Source organism: Zingiber officinale, chromosome 8B, assembly GCF_018446385.1.
Source record: "Zingiber officinale cultivar Zhangliang chromosome 8B, Zo_v1.1, whole genome shotgun sequence".
Taxonomy (NCBI): domain Eukaryota; kingdom Viridiplantae; phylum Streptophyta; class Magnoliopsida; order Zingiberales; family Zingiberaceae; genus Zingiber; species Zingiber officinale.
Genome location: NC_056001.1, coordinates 33,761,633 through 33,784,891, shown reverse-complemented (window position 1 = coordinate 33,784,891; position 23,259 = coordinate 33,761,633). Strand labels below are relative to the sequence as shown.

The following is a 23,259-nucleotide window of genomic DNA, read 5'->3' as shown; positions in this document are numbered from 1 at the left end:
TGTTTCTTTATAAAGTCAGTATAAAAGAAACGACCTCTAATGGTCCTACTCAATACACTCTAAGTGTACTAGTGTAATTATATAGTTAAGATAAACTAATACCTAATTACACTACGACCTTCCAATGGTTTGTTCCTTTCCATTATGGTCGTGAGTTACTGTTTATAATTTATAAGGTACTGATAACATGATCCTCTGTGTGTGACACCACACACCATGTTATCTACAATATAAATTAATTGAACAACTACATTTATCATAAATATAGACATTTGACCAATGTGATTCTTATTTCTAGATAAATGTTTATACCAAAAGCTAGGCTTTTAGTATACACTCTAACAATTGTATCTTGAGGTGTCAGATTTTGTAGTTATCCCCATATAATTTCTCACCCTTATTGAGTTCAGCTGTGATGTTTTTAGTTGCCATGATCTACATAAATAAACACATTATTTATTATTTTAGTGTAATTCATATATGTGCAATTATTTATTGACTCAGTGTAAATTAGAGTTAGTTTACAAAATCAAGTGATAATATTGTTTCCACTCATCATTTGTATATTCTAATCTAATCAACATTGATCAATCATATTACACATATCCATCTAATGAACGAATCATTATTAAAATAAAGTAATCATTTTTTTTCATATGAACTAATCATGTCATAAAATGAATTAATCATTTCCAAGTTTGTTAACATATAACATAACTTTTCATTATATAATTCTGTTCATACATAACGACATAAATTATTACATGACTCAAAAACTAGATGAGTTAACACTGTTCGTACATAACGACAGTAAACAGAACACTAATAAACTAGATAAGCTAGCACTACTCCCACTAGGATAAATGCTAGAGCAGTGAGTATTTGCATCCTATTTATCCGGGATTCTATGATGGGTGGTTCAGCCTTAGATGTATCCATCAGATCCATTTCTGGATCTTCTACACACTCTTGAGGATCCCCCTCTGATTCTTCGAGATCCATCTCTAGATCCTCCTCGGGATCCATCTCTGGATCCTCCTCAAAATCTTCAGGATCCATTTCTGGATCCTCTTCAAATTCTTCGAGGTTCATTTTCGGATCATCTTTAGATTCTGTGGGATTTGGATCCTCCTCTAAATCTTCTGAATCCACTTCTGGATCCTCCTCAGATTCTTCGAGATCCATATCTTCGGGATCTGGATTCTCTTCAGATTCATCAGGACCCCATTCCAAATGAAGTAACTCCCTACACATCTCTGAGTATGAGATGTGCCCATCAGAATCATCCCAAAGTTGGAATGATATCTGCCTTAGATGTTCCAATAATGAATAAACCAGAGACCATCTTCTTTCTGTTTCCTGGACTGGATACCCTTCTTGCTCGAGATTCCAGAATAACCAGTCAAGCCGACCAGTAAGCCTTCCGACTCCGTGATCCGGGTCATATTCCAGCTTCTTGATCTCCTCCCATAGCTTATGTTGTCATTCATAGTGACCAGTCATCGTATATATCGTTCTTTATATCTGGAATTGAAAATCATGATGTCAGTACAAAACCGACAGACCAGTAACAAAAACTGGCCTAATTCAATTCCCACATATAGAACAAAATATACAGAATGCACAAGCAATTAAGAAAAATAAATTTTCTTATTTTGGGGAGTCTCATGTGACTGACACATTGGATCGGTCGATCAGGAGTCTGGATCTAAAGCTTAGTTTATTGTCCTCATTAGAACTAATCTAATTGGACAATGATTTCTGACCTGTGTTCTGTTATTGTTTAAGCCCATTTGAGTCAATCTCAGACTTATTGATCAAACTTAGGTCCGTTTGATTCATCCAATTGTCCATTGGACTAAGTCTAACTCATTAGAACAAATCTAATCTTTTTGATCAAATCTGACACAACAGAACTAATCCGGTCATATTTGATCAACCCAACTTTTGTAATCAAGATCACCCTAATTAATTCAATAATAAACCGAGCTGGTTAAACTAACAAATAATTTGAACAAACTTTAGGTATCATTGAATCAAACTGGTCTGCTTAAATCAACTAATAATTTAAACCAGACCTAGGTTTGATCGGACAAGTTAGTCTAGTTCAATTTTCAATTAATTGAACTATAAATTAATTAAATATTTATTTATTAATTAATAATATATTTTCTTATGTATTTAATTAATTAATAAATATATTTAATTAAAATTTTACACATTGCACGGTTTGTGTGCGTGGAGAAGAAAAATAAAACATGCATGCACTTTACACGTTTTTTATATTATTCTTCACTGTGCTTCAAGAAAAAAAAATTACTATGCATTTCGTTTTTTTTTTTCTTCTCAATCAATTCAAGAATCGATTAAGCACAGTGCATGTGCCTTTCAAACTTTAATCGATTCATGCACAGTGTTGAATCAATTCAACACTGTGCTTCGTCAAAAGCGACACTGTTCACGATATTGGATCGATTGAAACAAAATTTCAATCGATTCAATTCAATTGAATCGACTGGTTAATCGATTCAATTGATGAACAGTGTTACTGTTCATCTTTTTCTTCGCGACAAAAGAAGAAAAACGCGAGCCTTTTCGCGTCGATTTTCATGCTTTAAAAAAAGCATCGCTTTGATACTAGTGTTGGCCCAGAAAGCATGAAAACTTACGAAGCAAAACGGTAACCACTCACAGTGAATCGCCGGAGACGTCGCTGAAGAACCGTCGGTCGATGAAGGGGTTGTCGCTGTCGGAAGAACGATCACGGAGCTGCCGGAAAGCGCTTCAAGGTTCACGAGCCAAATTCCAGCCTTTGGATGCTCTCCCTTTGCTCGCATACAATCACCTCACAGCTTGGCAGAGCTCTCTGATCACCATCGCAAAAACCTTCTCCTCACCTTTTTGGATCTGTGCTTGGACACTCCTCTTATAGGAAGGTTGCGGAAGACGAAGGGGAAAGGACACCCCTTCGTCTCCCTGGCGTTTGCAGCAAACAACCATTTGCAGCAGCAAAATGGACGAACCCTTTCGTCTCCTGTAACCCAATATAAAATTCTCAATTACATATAACTCAACATCTTAATAATTACCTTATTACATTTAATATTATTAAACTTAAATTTTATATATTTTTATTTTACTCTATTAAGTTTAAATTTTTTTTACTTCCAATGTTTACCTCTAAAATTTGAATTTGACATTACTTTTCATATGTCTTATCTATCAAAATAATAACGTTTGCAAATTACATGCATTATGATAACATATTTTGGATGTGCACATTGAGTTCATCCATTCTTGATGTAACTTTATCTTTATAAGAAATATTTAGATTAATATACCTAAATTATTCACTCTTGTATATTATTATATCCTTGTATATATCTTTAATTATTTTAATATATACTATACCAATACTTTTCTTTTCTTTAATTTTATACATAATTTCTCTTGAGATTTGTCATAAGTTTTTTTTCTAAGTTCATGGATATCATATTTAATCTTATTTTTTTCTTGATACTTTTCAATAGTTATTTGAGAAGTTGTGAATCTAAAATTATTTTCAATTGGTCTCCTTTTTTTATTTTTTTATATAATTTTTATTTTTAAGTTTCATGGACAAAGTTCAACATGGTGCCCCAAATTAACATAATCATCAAAAGGTTAGCCTTTGTTTTTAAAAAGTCAAAAGGGCACCCTAGCGTATTTGTTATACCAAAAATATCCTTATTCTATCATTGTTATAGTAGCGTGGAGTTGCAACTATAACATGTTAAAATAACTTGGTTCAACTTGATCAAAAATATTATACATATAATATTTTTATATCAAAAATATTATACATATAATATTTTTATATCAAAAAATTACCAACTTAATTAAAATGATCTAAACCTTGATCAAAATCACTTTAAAAAAGTTTCAAATATCACAAAATTATTATAGTAACTACTAATAGCTGTTAAATAACTGTTGCAATGTTATGACAGCCATTGATTAGCTATTACATAGTTGTAATAATTAATTAGTTTACTTTTACAATCATAGCAACTAATTAGTGGCTGCTACAGTAAGTTTATGATGATTCAATATTATCAAATTAATTTTGATCACGTTTAAATTTTGTTTACCAATTTGATAAAGAGGTTTTTTTATTAAAAAGTATTTTTTAAAAAAAATATTTTTAACCAAGTTAAACTAAAAAAAATGATATACTTTAATACATTATAGCAATTACAGTATAACTACTATAGGTAGTAGTAGTCACTCCTAGCTACTACAACAACATTGAAATAAAAATACTTTTTGTATGCAAAATATATATGTTGGATGCCTTTTTATTTTTTATTTTTAAAGAAGTCGCTCTTTTTGAATATTTCATTAACTTGAGGCATCATCTTAATTTTTTTTTTCAAATTTCATAATACTATAATTCACACAATTTTATATATCTTCTTTACTTTAATATAGAGGACTAAAGTATCTATTTTCTACTTATTAAATATATTTTTCATTTTCTATATCAATTCGACATTCATTATTATTTTTAAGACACTTTTATAGCTCTATTTAAATATCATAAAGTCTAATTATTAATTTTATTTTATATCCTATTTAATTTTGAATTTGAATTCTTTAATAAAAATTATATTTTTATATTCTTAGAAAATTTTAAAAAATATTTTTTTAAAAAAATTGATTAAGGTTTATTTATATTTTTTTCTTTTTCTTTTATTTTTTTCCCTTCGTTTTTTTTTGTTTTTTTTTCCTTCCGATTAGTGTACTAAAGAAAATAGATCCAAGGTAGAAAATTATGGATAGGGCACTATTTTGATAATTTAAAAAAAAATGTACTTTTGATGGTATAAATAAAATATAAAAACTCAACGGATAAGTTTTGATGAAACTCACCGATGATTGTATATGGCGCAAATTCAAAAAGTTTGATCATGATCAAAGTTAGAAGAGTCTGAAAAATATATGGCTACGATTGAATATAATGAACCTAGCTAAGTCAACAACGACTCTGCGTGAAAACTGCACAATATTGGGTTTAGGTTGAAGGGCATGCTTACATATATTAAATTCCTTAAAAGGATGAAGGGGTCTACAACTAATTTGTGGGTGTGCGTAAATGAATTTCGATCAAGAGTCACAACTATAGAGAACTAGGGTTTGGAAAGAATGAGGGGATTGAAAAGAATGAAAGGTGTCCGGTAAGACTGGACACAAATACCATTTTTTTTTTTTTTTGCCAAAAATTTCACTAGTGACGAGAATGAAGGGCTTAGTGCATTAGACAGGGAGAATGAAGGGAGAGTGAAAGGATGAAAGCATTACGATTTATTGTTAAAAATCTTACCTTTAGAGATGAGGATGAGCTTGAATCAGAAACTTATGAGATACTGTGTAACATAGTAACACATAAGAGATTGAAGTCGCTACTTAGCTTGAAGTAATAGTTGAACGAGATAAAGAGAATTAAACCAATTGAAGGAAACAAACACTAGCTTTGGTCAGGAGATGAAGTTGCCGCTAAAAAGCAAGAACAAAGTCAATTAATTTGTATTTTCAAGGATACCAGATGCAATTTTTTTTTAAAAAAAAATAATCAAGTCAGATAATCGATCTGATCCGATAAAATTTTATTATTGATTATTTGGATAAATTAAAAAATTACATATAAAAATTCATCTTGACCGTCGATATTTCCAGATCTACTATAAATAAAAAAGAAAAATAGAAGACACAACTTTAAGAAATGACAGAACTATAAACTCTTATGGGTGTGATGCAATGATAAAAGAAATAATTAAGAGAATTAATATTCAAATTCTGATAAGAATAAATATTCTAGATGTTGGCATAAATTATGACTCGATAGATAAATCAGGGAAGACCGTCTACTACTCTACTTATTATTAAAAAAACAACTAAAGCCTGATTTAAATATTTATAAAAATAAAGTGGGTCGTTTAGTAAAATTGTCGAAATTGCAAACACATAACATTAGTGAATTGAAATAATCTTTTCGTAAGTGATCCAACAGCCGTCCCGGTTTGGGTGAAATCACACGCTGATCTTGATGATGCGAACCGTGCCTGCAGTCACACCCTTTCCTCTCTCCTAAGCCTCGTCGTTTCTCCACCTAGGGTTTGTTTGTTTGTTTCTTTCTTTCTTTCTTTCTTTGGTTGCCCCCCAAAGTTGCTGCTCGTCGCTCTCTCTCTCCGATCTTGGAAATCAGAATTCCGCAGCCGGCGTTCTCCAGTCCCACTACCTCCAGGCGATTGGGGTTTGTCTTAGCGCTTCCGCTATCCCTTCGAGGGACATGGAAAGTTCCCGCAGATCCGTCATGGACCGCTCCCGTGAACTGGGCTTGAAGCGCGCACGATTGGCGGTGGATGATGCAGGGGATCGCGATCGAATCTCCCTCAACCGTGACAGGTCGCTCCCCCCTTCCAGAGCCAACGGCCAGCCTTGGGACCCGAGGCCACCTCGTCCCGGCGAACGGGAAGACAGGGACGACGCCCCGAGAGCCGGATCGCATCGAGAGCTTGTAGCGCAGTACAAGACAGCTCTTGCTGAGCTTATATTTAATTCCAAACCTATTATCACTAATCTTACTATTATCGCGGGAGAGAGTCTCCATGCTGCAAAGGAAATTGCAGCTGTCATCTGTACCAATGTCCTCGAGGTGACCTGACGTGCTTGAACCTGTATAGATTGCAAATCTTTTGATCTTTTCTGTGAGATTGATGAGAAAAGTAGTTTTTGTTCTATCAATTACATTATTAGGGTTTGTTCTTTTTCTAGTGAAGCAGAGTCACTGTAAGTTAATTTTATTTAGTTAAAATAGACTGGACAAGATATTATTATGTCTCGATAATTAATTCCACTGCATGATGCATAATTTCTATGAAACTTTGAGTTTACATGGTTGACTGCTTCTCATCCTTTAGAATTGTTGTTGTTGATGCTTCTGATTAATGGAATCGAGGTTATGATCATAGTTTACTGTTAATCAAGTAGGTAATACTATTAGTTTGTGTTCTGTTATGAAATATGCTGCTCCTAGTTACCAATTTGTTTAGTAGGCTGGTTTGGCTAATGGGTTTGAATGAGTTGAGGATAAAAAAATGTTCATTAAATTGTTATGTGGTTCATCATGCTTGCTGTTGTTGGGTTTTTAAAATCAGTGTATAGTACTTAATCTTACTAACTACAGGTTTCTGCATCGTTCTCAGCCATGTTCTAGGTTTATTATTATTATTCTTTTCCTTTCATTTATGGTATATGCATTTCTCATACAGATGCATGATCGTATGGCTGCAAATTTATAGATATAACTTTGGGTTTAGGGATGCAACAGAATGGGTTTGGCTGACCTGATTAAGAAAAATCAGAATATATTCATTTCATTCTCAAGCAGTCTTCTTTGACATATATATCTGTAGTTGTGGTAGTTGCAATTTGTTAAATTTTTTGCACATGGATTGAGTGCCATGGATATTAGTGTCAAGTGAATTTTTCTTGCAACATCCTTTCTATCCCTTAACATGATTGATGCAATGAAAGTTTGACCTTTAGTGACAATTTTTTTTCCTTGGTATTTTTTAGTGTTAGTGATGTCTGGTGAAATCTGTTGGAAATGATTGAATGTCACTCTTAATCATTATAATCAATTGGAAACAAGTATGATTTCTGAAAACTCCGTAATGGTTTCTTATTTTCTTTTGATTAAATTCATTTTACATAAAAAAGAAAATGTCAAACTTATAGTTTGGAAAATTTAAGTTATGGAGCTTGGTGTCATTAAAAGTAAAAGCACTAATTTTCTATTGTGATATCGAGCAACATCAACAGCCAAAGCCTACTGTTCTATTTTGCTATCATGCTTAGAACATATTTTCCCAATGTTTCAAGTCTGGGATGGTTATTTACTTCATGCAATACATGATGAATCATTGGTGCATATATGTATTGCATATCTCTTCTAGTATAACATGGTTTTGCTTATAATAATTTGTGAAAAGTACATCATCAAGAGTTTTCGTGTCTATAAGCATAAAATTGAATGACTGCAGATTTGGGCATCATAGGAGTCAGCTAATATTAGTCAAACATATATTTAATCAGTTATGAAACTATTACGCCGCAAAGTGTATGATTGAAATGTCCATATCTTTTGATTAAATGAATTTCAAATCAGAATACTGACAGTAACTGCAATTTACTAGGACCTCATGCCATGTGCAATTTAACTGATACTTGATAACGAACTCTATTAATTTGCATTCCATTCCTTGAATTTTTCTACGTTATTGCTTATAATGTGTTCAGTCTCTGTATTCTGTAGTATTTATTTATAATTGTTAATAGTAGATAATGGATTTATAAACTTAAATTGCTTGTGAAATTTTAATTTTGTTATTTTTTATGACTGGCTCCTGGAAATTTTCAACTCCCTGATGTTTGTGTTATGATATCTTTTATAAACATGACGCTTTTTTCTAATTTTTTAAAATTATAAAAATAATGTGTGATTCTAATTGTAACTTGCAGGTACCCTGTGAACAAAAGTTGCCATCCCTGTATCTTTTAGACAGTATTGTGAAGAATATTGGAAGAGATTATATTAAATATTTTGCTGCGAGACTTCCTGAGGTTGTCCCTGTTGTTAGACCATGAATCTAAAGCTTGGTTAATTTAGTATTTTGCCTATTTGGCATTTGTTGTATTTTCTATTTGCCCCTTCCATTTCTCATTATTGTTGATTGGCATGTTGCATCTAACAGTTGTTAGTAATCAGTCTTATTCTTTTAAATAAATCTTCTTTAATTTGTGCTTCACTAACTATGCTTATTGTACATAGGTATTTTGCAAGGTCTATAAGCAGGTTGAATCTTCTATTCATCCCAGTATGAGACATCTGTTTGGGACATGGAAAGGAGTTTTCCCCCTTGCTACGCTTCAGGTCATTGAAAAAGAACTGGGCTTCTCACCAGTCATTAATGGTTCATCTGGATCTGCATCATCAAAACCCGATTCCCAATTTCAACGTCCAGCACACAGCATTCATGTGAATCCAAAATATTTAGAAGCTAGGCAGAGACTTCAACAATCATCGAGGGTAATTCATTCATGATTACTGAGTTCCCTCTTCTTTGCAGATTTATCATTAATAAATATGCACACTCCTATAGATATTGGTATTCTATATACCCCCTACTTTTTAAAATATCTTCAAATTTCACTTTTGGTTTTTAGTACCTTCATTCAGACATGTTATATTGATTGTTGATTATTGATTACTATCTTTCTTTTGAAAAAGGCAAAGGACGTAAACAATGATGAACTCAGTGGTGTGCCTAGTACTTTTGGTGACACACATAAATCTGACAGAAACCCGGTACTGGATAATTCAAGGCAATGGACAAGTCTTCCTAGTAAGGTGCATGCATGTTCCTTCTCCCTTTATTAAGATTCATGCAAAATATTTCACTTTTCACTTGTATATTTCTTTATTTCAGTTGGACGGTTTGTATTTCTTGATTATTTATGTTTTATTTGCAGAATATGGAACGTCCACAGCAGGAAAGGGTCAACAGTGCTGCTCATGGGACCAAAGTAATTAAACTTGCTAGAGATTATGAATATTCCTCTGATTTTCCTCAAGCACCTGACCTTGGAATTGGAAGATTGAGTGGCAGACTTAAAGATCATGATGGGCATGACAGATTGTTTTATGGTGCTGGTGTAGCTGCTACAGAAGTACAACATACTAGGAGGAATGAATTTGATGTTAAACAGTCTTATGGAGTCAGTCATGTGTTAGGATCTAAACAACCTAGTATCCGGTTAAGTTCACTTGACTCAGGTGGCATGGAAAGAAAGAAGTTGGAAGCAACTGGGTGCTGGAAGAATGCTGAGGAAGAAGAGTTCGTATGGGATGATATAAAAACTAGAATGGATCTTGGAGGTACTAACAGTTCAGTAATGGGTGGGCGGAGTACTGGTGAAACTAAGAAGTTGACAAATTTGCAAAGGGGGAAGTGGCCTTCTCTGGAAACAGACCACGTAGAATCAAACTCGAACAAAGTAAATGCTTCTCAATATAACACTTCTAAAGGAGGCAATCGGCTGCCATCTTATGAGGTATCTTGTTCAATGCCTCCGTGGTTCATGTTTGCCAAGTCTTTTTTTTCAGCTTCAGCTACATTATAAGTCTGTACACAATTCATATGATTTTTTTTCCTGGATTTTCTTGTTTTAAAAAAATGGCTATTTAGTACTGTCATGATTCTAGGAGAATGGTAGGATAATATTTTGGTGGCAGACACACCTCGATTAAATTTGGCAGAAACTAGCTGAGAAGTTTAAAAAGTTGTTTAAAATGATATTTTTTTTTTGGCTTCTTACTCTGATGTTAATCATGTTTTATAATCTGGCCCTAGACTGAAAATTTTGAGTAGCCCTGTTGAATTTGCAGTCTAATATCATTTTAACAATGCCATGTATTTTCCCCCGTCAGATGTAGTGCTGGTATCACAAATGGTCATGCATGTCTACCTTTGTTGGTTAGTGTTGTGTTTTCATTGGAAATCTAATTAAAATTATGATTAGTGATTCAGATTTATGCAAGATTGCTAGATTTGCAGAATTAGTTGGCAAAAAAGTCTAGGGCAAAAGAATAGGACAAACTAAGATATTTATTATTTAAATTTGTAGATTTTTATATGCATGTATTGGTTGGACAACTTCATTGGAACTTTCTTAATATATTATTATATGTCATGGTGGTATGTTGACCTCAAGTTATTTGCACATGCCAAATTCATACAACTTCAAGAGTCTTCAAACACATTCTAATGTTAAGGAGATATGAAGGTTAATGATTTTCATATTATGCAGGAATCTGTGAAGCATGTTCGTCCACCAGGTGCTGAGCATGAAATTGATTCAGGATTAAATATGGACACTTCAGATTTATTATTAAATCAACGAACTTCGCCACAACATTCCTCATCCTTATGGCTGCGCAATGAGCTTACGCCAGCAGATGCTGGATTAAATTACAAAAGATCGAAAGGTGATCAAGTGGAGGGACACTTAGGCACTTCTGGTGGGGGCTTGCCTACAAGCATTAATTCGGCATTGCCCCTGCATGGGGTTCGGCCTTCGGCGTTATCTTCAAGTTTAAACACTCGTGCCAATCTTCCAGTGCCTGTTGGATCTATTAGCAAACAAAGGCATCAACCTTCTGAACATCCATCACCATATTCTTATTTACCTCCATCTTCAGAACCCATTCAACAACTGAAGCCACTTAATGCAGTTGATCAAAATCATCTACGGGCTCTTCCATTCACTCAAATGAGTGAAAAGTCTTTACAAATGGAAGGAAAAATGAATAAAATACATGTACCGGGGTCTTTAGATGCCTCGTCAGCTAAAAATCATGCTCAACCATTTGTTAGTTTATCAAATTCAGCACGATCTCTGTCAGAGACTTCTCAGCAGCTGGAAGGTTCACTTGATTCTGCTACTTCTGCATCCTTTAATCAGCCACATGATCATCTTCGTTTCCTAGAGCAGTCAAAGCATAATCTATCTAAACAGCAGCCAGAAGCTCAGCCTCTGAGTAAAGCACAATATCAACCTTCTCATCAGATGGAGAAACTGCCACCTCTTTCATTAGGTCATGAAGCAGCTCATACTGGAACAGAGACTAGTTTAAATCATTCCAATACTTCCACTGCAGAAGCCCTAGGACAGCCTAGTGCCAGCAGTCTATTGGCTGCTATTATGAACAGTGGCCTTCTTTCCAATAATTCACTTACCACCTTTCCTAAGTTAAATGTAGAGCCTCCTTTGCCAATTGGTCCTCCTCCTATCCAAATTTCAACATTAGCTCCTTTGAGCACTTCCTCATCATCCTCTCTTAGTGATAATCTATCAAATCTAAACTCATCCCATTTTGGAGAAACAATGCCTCCTTTACCACCTGGACCTCCACCTTCATCATCCTTGGCTGGAATGAACTCAGAGAACCCTGAGACATCTGGGCACAGTTTAAACCCTCTTTCAAGTCTTTTGAGTTCATTAGTTGCAAAAGGTTTAATATCTTCAAGATCAACTGAGCTACCTTCTGCCTCTGCTGCTGAGCTTGCTAACAAGGTTGGTCATCAGTGTGTTGGCTCTGCTAACAATAGTACTGAGCAAATAAATTCTAGTACCTCAGTTGTTCCCAGCATTGTATCACAATCCAATGCGATTAATGAGAATGAAATTTTAGGCATCGAGTTCAAACAAGAAATCTTACGCCAACCTTATCCTTCAGTTATCAGAAGCCTTTTTGTCGATCTAAAGTATCAATGCTGCATCTGTGGGACAAGATTCAGATTTCAAGAGCAACTTAAAGGCCATCTAGATTGGCATGTCTCAAAGGAGTCTGAAATTAGTGATTTAAGACAAAAGTCTAGAAAATGGTTTTTGGATATGAACTCCAGTCATACTGCAGTTCTACCATCTGCTGCAACAGCATTACTGGATGAAATGGATCCATGCGAAGAGGATTGTGGTTCAATGGTTCCTGCAGATGAGAGCCAAAGTATATGTGCATTATGTGGAGAACCATTTGAAGATTTTTACTCTGAAGTACGTGATGAATGGATGTACAAAGGGACTACATACTTGGATCAACCCTACATGCAAGATGATGCAAGTAAAGTTGATGACACTGCTGGCCAGCTTATTGTGCACGCCGGCTGTATCGCACAGAGGTCTTGCGACAACATGGATATCACTGAGCATGATAAAGTGGAACAACTATAATCACCAATTGATCTAATTTGAAGCGAGGTTATTATGCTTGATTTGTAAGTTGCTCCTTCTTGTCATATGACCTTTCATGATATTTGCATTCTATTTACAAGTTTGATTATTAGAAGCAATCTAGTATTTGTTGATTTAACTGCCATCATTGAATACTAATGTCCTTAAAATTCTTAATCTTTTGTCATGTTCTTCATTTTATTTCAATCAATTTCTTCAAGAACCTTTCCTGACTTATTAAATTAAATGCATGGTTAAACCTAGAGACTTCATTATAAAAAATTTTAAATGGCAAAATTTCAAAGCTTTGTATCTTATGTTGGGGGGACTTGAGAAACCTATGAAAATAGGGTTTTTCTTGCCTTCATGGGATTTCTCGGTCTCTTTGTTTAATAGGGTTCAGATACATAGTGCAATGGTTTGAGATGACGTGAAGTTTTTAGAAACGTTTCATGATCAAGAATGGGACTATGTTGGTTGTGATGCCTTGTTATCCCTTACAGTGCTTGGACAGATGCAGAGTTTACAAAGGTTTACTAGCTTTGCATCATTTCTATCCACTAGAAGCAAAATGGCTCAGGTGTGTATGATATCATGCTTGTACTTTGTGCATGAAATATTATAAATTAATGTTTCCTTTGATCCAGTATATTGTCTTAGCATAAACATTTTGAAGAAAATGGATAAGCAAATAGAGCATACTTATCTACTCTTTTGTCTTGTCTCCTTGATGGCGTGTTATGCTTTTGATTCAAGCATCAGGAGTGAACAATTATGAGCACTTCCACAGGTTTACCGTTTTCCTCTTTATGTGGCTACATTTTGAATCATGTTGGTTCTACTCTTCCTGCTTGAAATATTGTCACACTTTGTATGGATGCATAATATTTTCTTATTCACCACTGCTCGGATTGTCTCAAACACCAGCTCTCCTTGTTGGTTGATGATATTGATTGCGTTTGGTGCCAGACTGGTCCTATTCAGTGGATTTTGTTATTGCCCATTGATGGAGTCAGTTTTGATTGTTAAACTTGTTGACTCGACAAATGTGCCATTAGTCATTATGAGAAGTGCTGACTCCGGATTGTCCTCATATTTGAAGTTTTGGAATTTCAGTAAAGATTGTTTTGTCCATGTAAGTTAGAAACTTTTTTCTTGTCATGCAGATCGAATAAAAAAATGATGGCTTTGTTTGTTCTTTATTTAACTTAATCATCGTCACTCCTATGGTTATCGAGATGTGTATCACAGAATTAAGGTTGATTCAAGGATAATCACAATGCTTGGTTACCGATTTGCCGCTCACCCTTGTTGTATCAGCCCACATGTGGAAATTGATGCCGTATTAAGTCATCTATGATTTCGTGAATATGCAAATTTAGTTTTAGGGAGTTTAATCAATTTTATTTATTTCAGAGTTCTTTTTCTTTTCTTGAAATAATCTAATTAATTTTGTACTATTAAATATAGTTCTTATATTGACTTTCGATAATATGATATGAACTTGTAGGACTAGGTTGCTCAAGTAGGATTGGGCACCCTAGGGTCCATAAGCTAGCATTTGCTTTGACACGATAAATATGATGAGTGATTCTAATCTCATCGGAAAGTATTTGGTTTTTTTTGTAATTTATTTGGTGATTAGTGGTATCTTCTTGAAACAAATTATGAAGGCTGCACATTTTGTTATATTACATCTCAATGAAAGTCTAGAATTGAAAGTATGACTGCTTGAGGATTACTTATCTATTTCACTAATAATGTTTATTCTCCTCTAGGTTAGCGGGGACGCAAGGCATGTGTTTCCGGAGTTATGGTGTCACAGTAGGATATTCAAGTTGTCATTCAGGTATCCGCGGTTTGAATATTAGTTATAGCGTATTTGGAGGAATTTTTCCTCCAAATGGGGGGTGCAATCAAAGAATGTTGAGCTTCCGGGTTGATCGTCGTGTGCACTTTTCGATTTATCCTAGCAATCGGTGAAAATTTTTTGTGGGGTCGGGCCGGTCATCCCTAGAGATAGTTAATGAGGCTAATTGGGATTATCATTTTTTGTCCTCTGGATTGGTGTCACGGTAGAACATTCAGGTTGTCATCCAGGTATCTACGGTTCGAATTCTAATTATGGCGTATTTGTAAGAATTTTTTCTTCAAAAGAGGGGCGCAATCAAAGGATACTGGGCTTCTGGGTTGATCGCTGTGTGCACTTTCCGATTTATCCTGGTGGTCGATGGAAAATTTTTGTAGAATTGGATTGATTATCCCAGAGATAATTAATGAGGTCAATTGAGATTATCAATTTTTTTTAAAGTTAATCGGACATGTTTATGTGTTTTTGTTTTAGGTTAGGTTGGACTTCTGGGCAACTTAACTTTTCGAGTTTCTTATCCTACTTATTTTCTTGAGCTCTAATTCGAGCACTTAAAACTCCTTGGCTTTTCGATTCGAGCTTTTTAAGTTCTCCCCTTCCAGCATTTTGAGTTCTTTATGTCAAGTTCGGTCTCTTGGATTTTTCATTCTCCTAGCTAGTTAGTAAGCCATAATGTGACAGCCTCTGCACGATTTGCAATCCATAATTCTTAGGATCTAAATAGTCTTAGGCTTCGTTTGGTTTGTGGGATAGGATTAATGGTGTAGGTGAGATAGGGATTAATGGTGTGATAAATAATCTCTTGAGAGAGCCAATGATTATTTATTACACTATTCATCTCTATACTATTAATTATATCCCACCTACCAAACACTCTCTATCACACTAATAATTTCTAACATCATTAATCATATTCCACAAATCAAACGGAGCCTTGGGGTTTAAGGGTTAGATGTGGATGTTCTATAAATGCCTAGAGCTTAATAATTGAGCATCTAACCTTGATCTCTTTTGTTAGCTAACTTAAATGGAAAAAGGTGAAGTGATTGCCTCAGCGTCTCTTGATAATCTAGCCAAGGACTAATACGGAGAAGGTAAATCACAATAACTGAGGAGGTAAGTGAATGAGGAGCTTTTGTTAGCTAACTTAAGCATTAGAAGGGTACTGTCGGGACAATTATTTAGTGCGATGGTAGATTTTGATGGTATCATTTTGATGTCATGAGTGGGAAAATATTAAATTGAGCAAAAATGTTGAGATGAAATTTGCTAGAAAAGATTAAATTGAGCAGAATGTTGAGATGAAATTTGTTTGAAGAGCTAATCTTGAGGAGTCCAAGCTTCCTCTATATATCTCCTTGGGTTCGACACTAGATCAAAAACAGTCTTCCTATTCCCCTCTTCGTGAGGTTTCATCCTCCACCACTTTAATTTGATCGGACTCGACCTTAGTTGTTTGATTGCCTCTTCTGTTACTCACCGACTCCTTCGATCCCCAACAATCCAAAGAGCTCCCACCTGGCCAAGATGCAACATGGCAGTAATTACAACTTGTACCGCGTCCCTTGTACATGAAGCCTCTGCTTAAATTGAACCGTAACGAAAGATGAAAGACAACAAGCGAAAAAAGAGGTAAATGAAGGACCAGAGTTTGATCCAGTAGGAGAAGAATACGTGTTCGTCGAACCTGACGATGCCGAGAGGACTACTGGAGCAAGTGAGAAACCTCTGTGCTTGTAGATTGCTTAAGGTGATCGCTACATTCAACTCAACCATGGGAACCATGGGTGTAAATTCAGGGTCCAGATTTATACTGAACTAAGTTCACTCGTGTGCAAGCTCAACCTGCGCACATGAATACCGGACCGGTCGGGGCAAAATTCGTCCAAGTGGAATAACCAACATTTTGTCACGTAAACCTTTTTGCTGCTTGTGTAGCGGATGCATTAAAAGAAGATTAATGCAGAGCGTTTCGTAGCTTGGTGAGTAATGATCATTAATCGATCACGCACACAGCATAGCAAAGTCTCTCCATTTTCTTCCTCCTCTTCTGTCGTGCAGCTCTTGCTCGGTGGAGTACCCGTGATAGCAATCGAGTGCCACTCAGTTCACCATGACCACCAGTGCTTGGTCGGATTCACGGTCTACCATTGTATCCTGGGAAAGAGACGACCCTTGTAAGCCTCGAAGCACAGTCGGAGGTGGGCGAATCTGTTTCAACGAAACTGCGATTCTCGCAGGCCTCGGTCAGTTTTCCCGGTCGGCCAGTCTCCTTGCTCGATCTGTCTTTTGCCAAATCAAGTGCAGACCTGGTCTTCCGCTCTGCAGACCAGCCCTGTCGTTCCTTTCTACAGGTCTGGTCTTCCGCTCTGCAGATCTGGTCTGGCGCTCTGTAGACCTGCTCTACCTCTCTGGTCTTTCACTCTGCAGACTTGTATTGATGCTCTGGTCTGTCGCTCTGTAGACCTGCCCTGCAGCTCTGGTCTTCCGCTTTGTAGACCTGCGCTGCCTCTCTGATCTGCTGCTCTGGTCTGCCACTCTACAGACCAGCCCTGCTACTCTGGTCTTCCGCACTGCAACTCTGGTCTGCTGCTCTAGTCTGCCGCTCTACAGACCTGACCTGTTCTTCTGGTCTTCCGCACTTCAACTCTGGTCTGCTGCTCTGGTTTACCGCTCTGAAGACATGTCCTGCCGCTCTGGTCTTTGCTCTGCAGACCTACCCTGGTCTTCCGCTCTGTTGGTCTTCAGCTCTGCAGACTTGGTCTTCCGCTCTGTAGACCTGGTATTTCGCTCTGCATTTTACAAAAATCAACCCCTGCTGGCAGCCTGAGATTATCCGCTCAGGTCATTTCGACTGTAAGTTGAATTTAATCCAGTGTAGCTGAAATTTAATTAATATCCATAAATCTTCGGTATTAGATTGTTTGTGTCCAATATTATTATTTTACTTATATTTTTTATTTGTCACACAAAGATAGAACTATAAGAGATTTTTCTATCCTTAGAGGGTACTTGAAAAGCTAAAAAGATAGGTCCCTTTGAGATGGCGCGGGATATTGATTAAGGTATGAGGTATTATTATATTAAGTCATGAGATTAAAATTTAATGTATCTGAGTATATTTTTTCTTATACTTTGGCCATTGTACTAATGGTTAATTGTCACCGATGATTTATCTTCTCTATATTGATCTAGGAATAGATTGACCGAGATCTGAGACAAGTAAATCATCTTTTGCCATCTAAAAAAAGCTAAAAATATAACGATGTATTAACGTGAGAGGTTCTACAGTAGAAATTGAGAGATTTGAACTCGTAAATGGTTGCCATTTCTATGCGTTGTTCATTTTATTCCATATTCAATATTTTATATTTTTAACTATGTATTAATCTTATGAATATAAAAGAAAGCATAAGAATTGGTTCCTATTCACCCCTCTTTTAATATAAACTAGGCCACCTCTTATAGTATACAATTTATTTTCTCCACGACACCATTTCGTTAAAGTGTTCTTGGAGCAAAAAATGTGTGCAAGTATTTATTAGCTTTACAAAACTCCCATATTTTAAGTTTTTGAATGCCACAAGATCATTATAACAACCTTTTCGTTTTTAACTCTTGCAAAACTCAACTAACACTTCAATAGATTCATGCTCATGACTAATAAATAGTGTCCATGCATATCCACTTATAAGTTATAATCATCTACAATAACTAAGATACATTTGCCACAACCCACAGATGCAATTACATGATAATTTACTTGGTATAAATGAAGTAATTCAAGAAAGTTTTAATTGTTTATCATACACCTACCTTTATGAGAGCACTTATAATGTTTACCTTAGAAAGCATCATAATTTTTTTTTTAATTAGACTTGGCCTTTGGCAATCCTCTCACCAATTCTGGATTAGATAGTTTTGATAATTGCTTCATGTCATGTGAGTGTGACCAATCTTTGATGTCAAATCTGTTGGAATACAAATAATTTATCGTCGGAAATTTTTATAGGGCTTAGTTAAATTTAAAAATTATATAGAATTTAAATTTAATTTACAGTTGAGTTGACCTGAGCAGATGATCTCAGGCTACCAGCAGAGGCTGGTTCTTATCCAAGTGTCAACCTTAAAGTGACTGAGTGAGCAGAGCGTCCGACCAAAGAGACCAGTCGGACGAGGCAGACAGGCCTAATAAGAGAGGTCGGTCGGACGAGGCAGACAGGCCGAGCAAGAGAGGTCGGTCGGGTCGAGCAGACAGTCTAAGCGGCAGACAGGTCGGGCTGTCAGAGAGGCCGGCCGAGTCGAGTAGACAGATCGGTCGAAGCAGACAGGAACAAAACAACTAGTTATACCTCTCTTTGTAGCTTATAAACCTCACGATCTTCTATCGTATTCCTCTTCTTATCTCAGACGTCATGTGGGCGACGATCTACCGAGATGAAAATACACCCAAGCCTCCTTCTTCTCCTTGCAAGTTTCGGCCACCAACAATCTCCTAGAGATGAAGAACTTCGCCCACCAACCAAGCTCCAAGGGATGCTTTCTTTCTCTTCTTCTTCTCTACAAGCAACTGGCCACCAAGATGAAATAAGAGCTCCAAGTGTCGTCGGCCTCAACAAAAGGAGAAGAGAGGAGAGGGCCGACCACCACCAAGGAAAGGAGAAGAGAGAAATAGATGTGTTGTTGTAAGGTGAGGCACATCTACCCTCTCTTTTATATTCCTTGGTCTTGACAAATAAAGAAAGTTTTAAAACATAATTAAAACTTCATTATTTTCCCTTGCCAATGAACAAAAGGAAAATTTAACTAAAATTTCTTTTTATTCTTTTAATGTTGGCCCCTACAAGTTCTCCAAACTAGGAAAGTTTTAAACACAAAATTAAAACTTCCTAATTTGTTTCCGGAAATTTTTTAAAATAAAAATTTCTCTTTTAAAAAATTCCCTTCATGATTGGTTATAAAAGAAAACTTTTATAAATTAAAATCTCTCTATTAAAACATGCGGATGATTGCAATAAAGAAAGTTTTCTCTAAAATTAAAATCTTCCTTTTAATCTACAAATAAGGAAAGATATCAAACCTTTCTCTTAATCCTTTGTAGAAACTATAAAAAGGTAAATTTTAATTTTAAAACTCTCTTTTAAAATCATGTCTTCCACATTAAGAAAGATTTTAAAATAAAATCCTTTTTATTTTTATTGTGGCCGGCCACCTAAGCTTGGGCTCCAAGCTAGGGTCGGCCACCACTTGATCCATCCAAGGCTTATCTTGGTCGACCCTTGCTTAGGCTCCAAGCTTGGCTTGGGCGGCCATCTATGGATGGGTAAGAAGGTGGGTTTAGGTGGGTATAAAAGTTTATAAATAAGAGGCTACGACAGGGATCGAGAGGAGGAATTGGTTTTGGTCTCCCGATGAACTTGAGTTTCCCGTGTTCGCCCCGAACACCCAACTCGAGTTCATCAATAATATCTCATTCCACTAAAAAGTTATTATTGCACTACCACACTAATCTCATATTACTATATGGGCTCTTTTTTATCATAAGTGTGTTGATCTTCCTGTGTTTAAGATATTGAATGTCCACTAATTAAATGAGTTACTGACAACTCACTTAATTAATATCTAGCTCCAAGAGTAGTACCACTCAACCTTATGGTCATGTCAGACTAAGTCCACCTGCAGGGTTTACATGACAATCCTTATGAGCTTCTCAAGGGGACATCATCAATCTATATTACAAAGACACAGTTTCATTCTATAATCAACAACATACCATAAAAATAATATCATTTCCCAACTTATCGAGCTTATTGATTTAACTAGCTAAATCACACCCTTTGATAAATTAAAGAAATAAGTATTAAGTATATGTGTTTGTTATTATATCATGATTAAGAGTACAAACTTCCATAATAACAGAGGTATTATTCTTTTATATAGTCAGTATAAAAAGAAACTACCTCAAATGGTGTTGCTCAATACATTCAGAGTGTACTAGTGTAATTTTATAGTCAAGATAAACTAATATCAAATTACACTACTACTATTCCAATAGTTTGTTCCTTTCTATCTTAGTCGTGAGCTACTTTTTTATAACTTATAAGGAACTGATAACATGATCTTCTGCGTGTGACACCACATACCATGTTATCTACAATATAAATTAATTGAACAACTACACTTAGCATATAAATGTAAACATTTGACCAATATGATTTTTTATTTCAAAATAAATGTTTACAAAAGGTTAGGCTTTTAGTATATACTCTAACAAAAAATGATCGGATACTTATGAGGAGACCTGGAGTAGGTCAGGGTGACCAGATGCTTGCAGAGAGGCTCGGAGCTGGTCAAGGTGACCTGATACTCGCGGAGAGGCTCAAAGCAAGTCAGGGTGATCGGAATGCTCGCGGGGAGGCCCGAGACAGGTCAGGATGATCGAAAACTCATGGGGAGGCTTGAAACAAGTTAGGGTGACTGGATACTCACGGGGAGACCCGAAATAGGTCAGGGTGACCAGATACTCGCAGAGAAGCCCGAAGCAGGTCAGGATGACCAGGATGCTAGCGAGGAGGCCCAATGTTGGTCAGGGTGACCAGGAGGCCCAGAGTAGATCAGGGTAACTATGATGCTTGCGAGAGGCCCGAAGCAGGTTAAGATGACCAGATGCTCGCGTGAAAGGTCTGGAGTAGGTCAGTGTGGGCAGGATGCTTGCGGGATGCTCGGAGTATGTCAAGGTGACCGAATACTCGCGGGGAGGTCTGGAGTAGGTCTAGGTGATCGGATGCTTACGGGGAGGCTTCGAGCATGTCAGAATGATCAAGATGTTTGCGGGGAGGCCCAGAGCATATCAGGATGACTGGATACTTTTGGATAAGGTTCGGAGTAGGTCAAGGTGGTCAAGGTGACCGGATGCTCGCGGAGAAGCCTAGATCTTGAGAGTAATGATGGTCTTTCGTTTAAGGGGAGAATATTAGGGATTTAATCAAAGTCTCACATTAGAAAGATATGGAAAAGATTATAAGTTTAAAAGGATATATGATATCTTTTAGAGAGAGTCAAGAGGCAAGTCACAAGGAATTAGGTTTAAAATAGATAATATCATAGTATTATAGACATATATGGATATCTTTTAGTTATAAATCTGGATTCTTTTGCATGTTTCATTATATTAATTAATATTAATACGTCAATAATCGAGATCCTGTAATGATCAAATTATATAAAATTAATTTTTGTAATCCAATTTTCTCATCTTAGACCTAACATCCTCCTCTCTAGTCTTTTGAGCACCTTCTAGATCCGGGTTATTTGCCCTTGAATTCAACCTTCTCATTCAAGGCTACATGCCCTTAATCTCAATCTATCTCGATTCGGGCTACTTTCCCCTAAGCTCTGAGTCCTCTGATTTAGGCTACTTGACCTCATATTAACTTAATCTAATTAAAATAGAGAAATTATTTTTCCGACTTAATGAATATTGTCCCATTATCTTAGCCATCCAACAAGAGTTAGATTATATATATATATATATATATATATATATATATATATATATCAATTATGGCTAGAATTATTTTGAATAAATTATGTTTAATTTTGGATGGTTTCTATCCAATAATTTAAGTAGCTCCATTATTTTGATATTGATGTGGACTGACCCACGAAAATATGATTTGTTGAGCTGTTCATTTTTATGGAATCCTTGACAATACAAATATAATAGGGAACATGACCTTCATAATTAATGAATTATAAATGTGTGGTATTATATTAATTGTCCTATACGGCCAATATATTTAATTGAGAAAAAACAGAAGTTTTTTTTTTTAAACATATATTATATATCATTAGGTTTGTTTTGGTAAAAAATTTTAAAAAAAATCCCAAATAATACAAATCATCAAAGGAACATCTCTTTTTTCCACACACAAATATAAATTAAAAGGACACCCCCATCAAATATTTTATTTTGAGAATATCCCTTATTTCAGTATTGTTATAATAGTTACCTACTACAATGTTATTCCTTTTAGCGTTATTATAGAAACTATGACTAACTATTACAATGTATAAAAATTACTCTATAGTTATTGCAATATAATACCTAATACAATGTTGTTATAGTAATATAGTAGTTACTTAGTATTCTTTATAATTATTTTAAAGTGATTTTGATTATTTTAAAGTAATTTTGATGAAGTTTAAATATTTTTAAAATCTTATTCCTAAATCCTAAATTTTGAACAATATTATATCAAAATATATTTTAAAACATCTAGTGAGACCCTCTTTTGATAGTTTTTTGAAAAAAAAAACATCCTTTTCATGATTTACATAATTTGGAGTGTCCTTTTGATTTTTACCCATAGATTTTCCAATCAAATTTATTCAATAAACTCAATCCACCCTCATGTAGGCCTTAATTTTTCTTTTTTGAACTTCTTTGAAGATTGAAATATTTTGAGTCGCTATTTAACATTAGGTTACGCCTTAACATTTATATAAAACATAAAATTACAGTAGATAGTTCTCAAAAGTTAAAATGGTTTTCA

General features: G+C 35.4%; 1 protein-coding gene across 2 annotated transcripts; it reads left to right on the top strand.

Annotated features, from left to right (window-relative positions):
• Positions 1–6,066: 6,066 nt before the first annotated feature.
• On the top strand, positions 6,067–15,149 carry LOC122017988 (polyadenylation and cleavage factor homolog 4-like). 2 transcript variants are annotated; one of them, XR_006121519.1, is made up of 8 exons: positions 6,067–6,694; positions 8,563–8,664; positions 8,873–9,130; positions 9,332–9,451; positions 9,574–10,155; positions 10,912–12,878; positions 13,338–13,414; positions 14,613–15,149. XR_006121519.1 is itself a non-coding variant. In XM_042575722.1 (7 exons), exons 1-6 carry the CDS (start codon positions 6,329–6,331, stop codon positions 12,832–12,834), a joined length of 3,351 nt encoding a protein of 1,116 aa, XP_042431656.1. In that variant the 5' UTR covers positions 6,067–6,328; the 3' UTR covers positions 12,835–12,878; positions 13,338–14,036. The 2 variants fall into 2 exon arrangements, 1 of the variants encoding a protein (XP_042431656.1); XM_042575722.1 differs by lacking the exon at positions 14,613–15,149 and having other exon boundaries at positions 13,338–14,036.
• Positions 15,150–23,259: the final 8,110 nt, after the last annotated feature.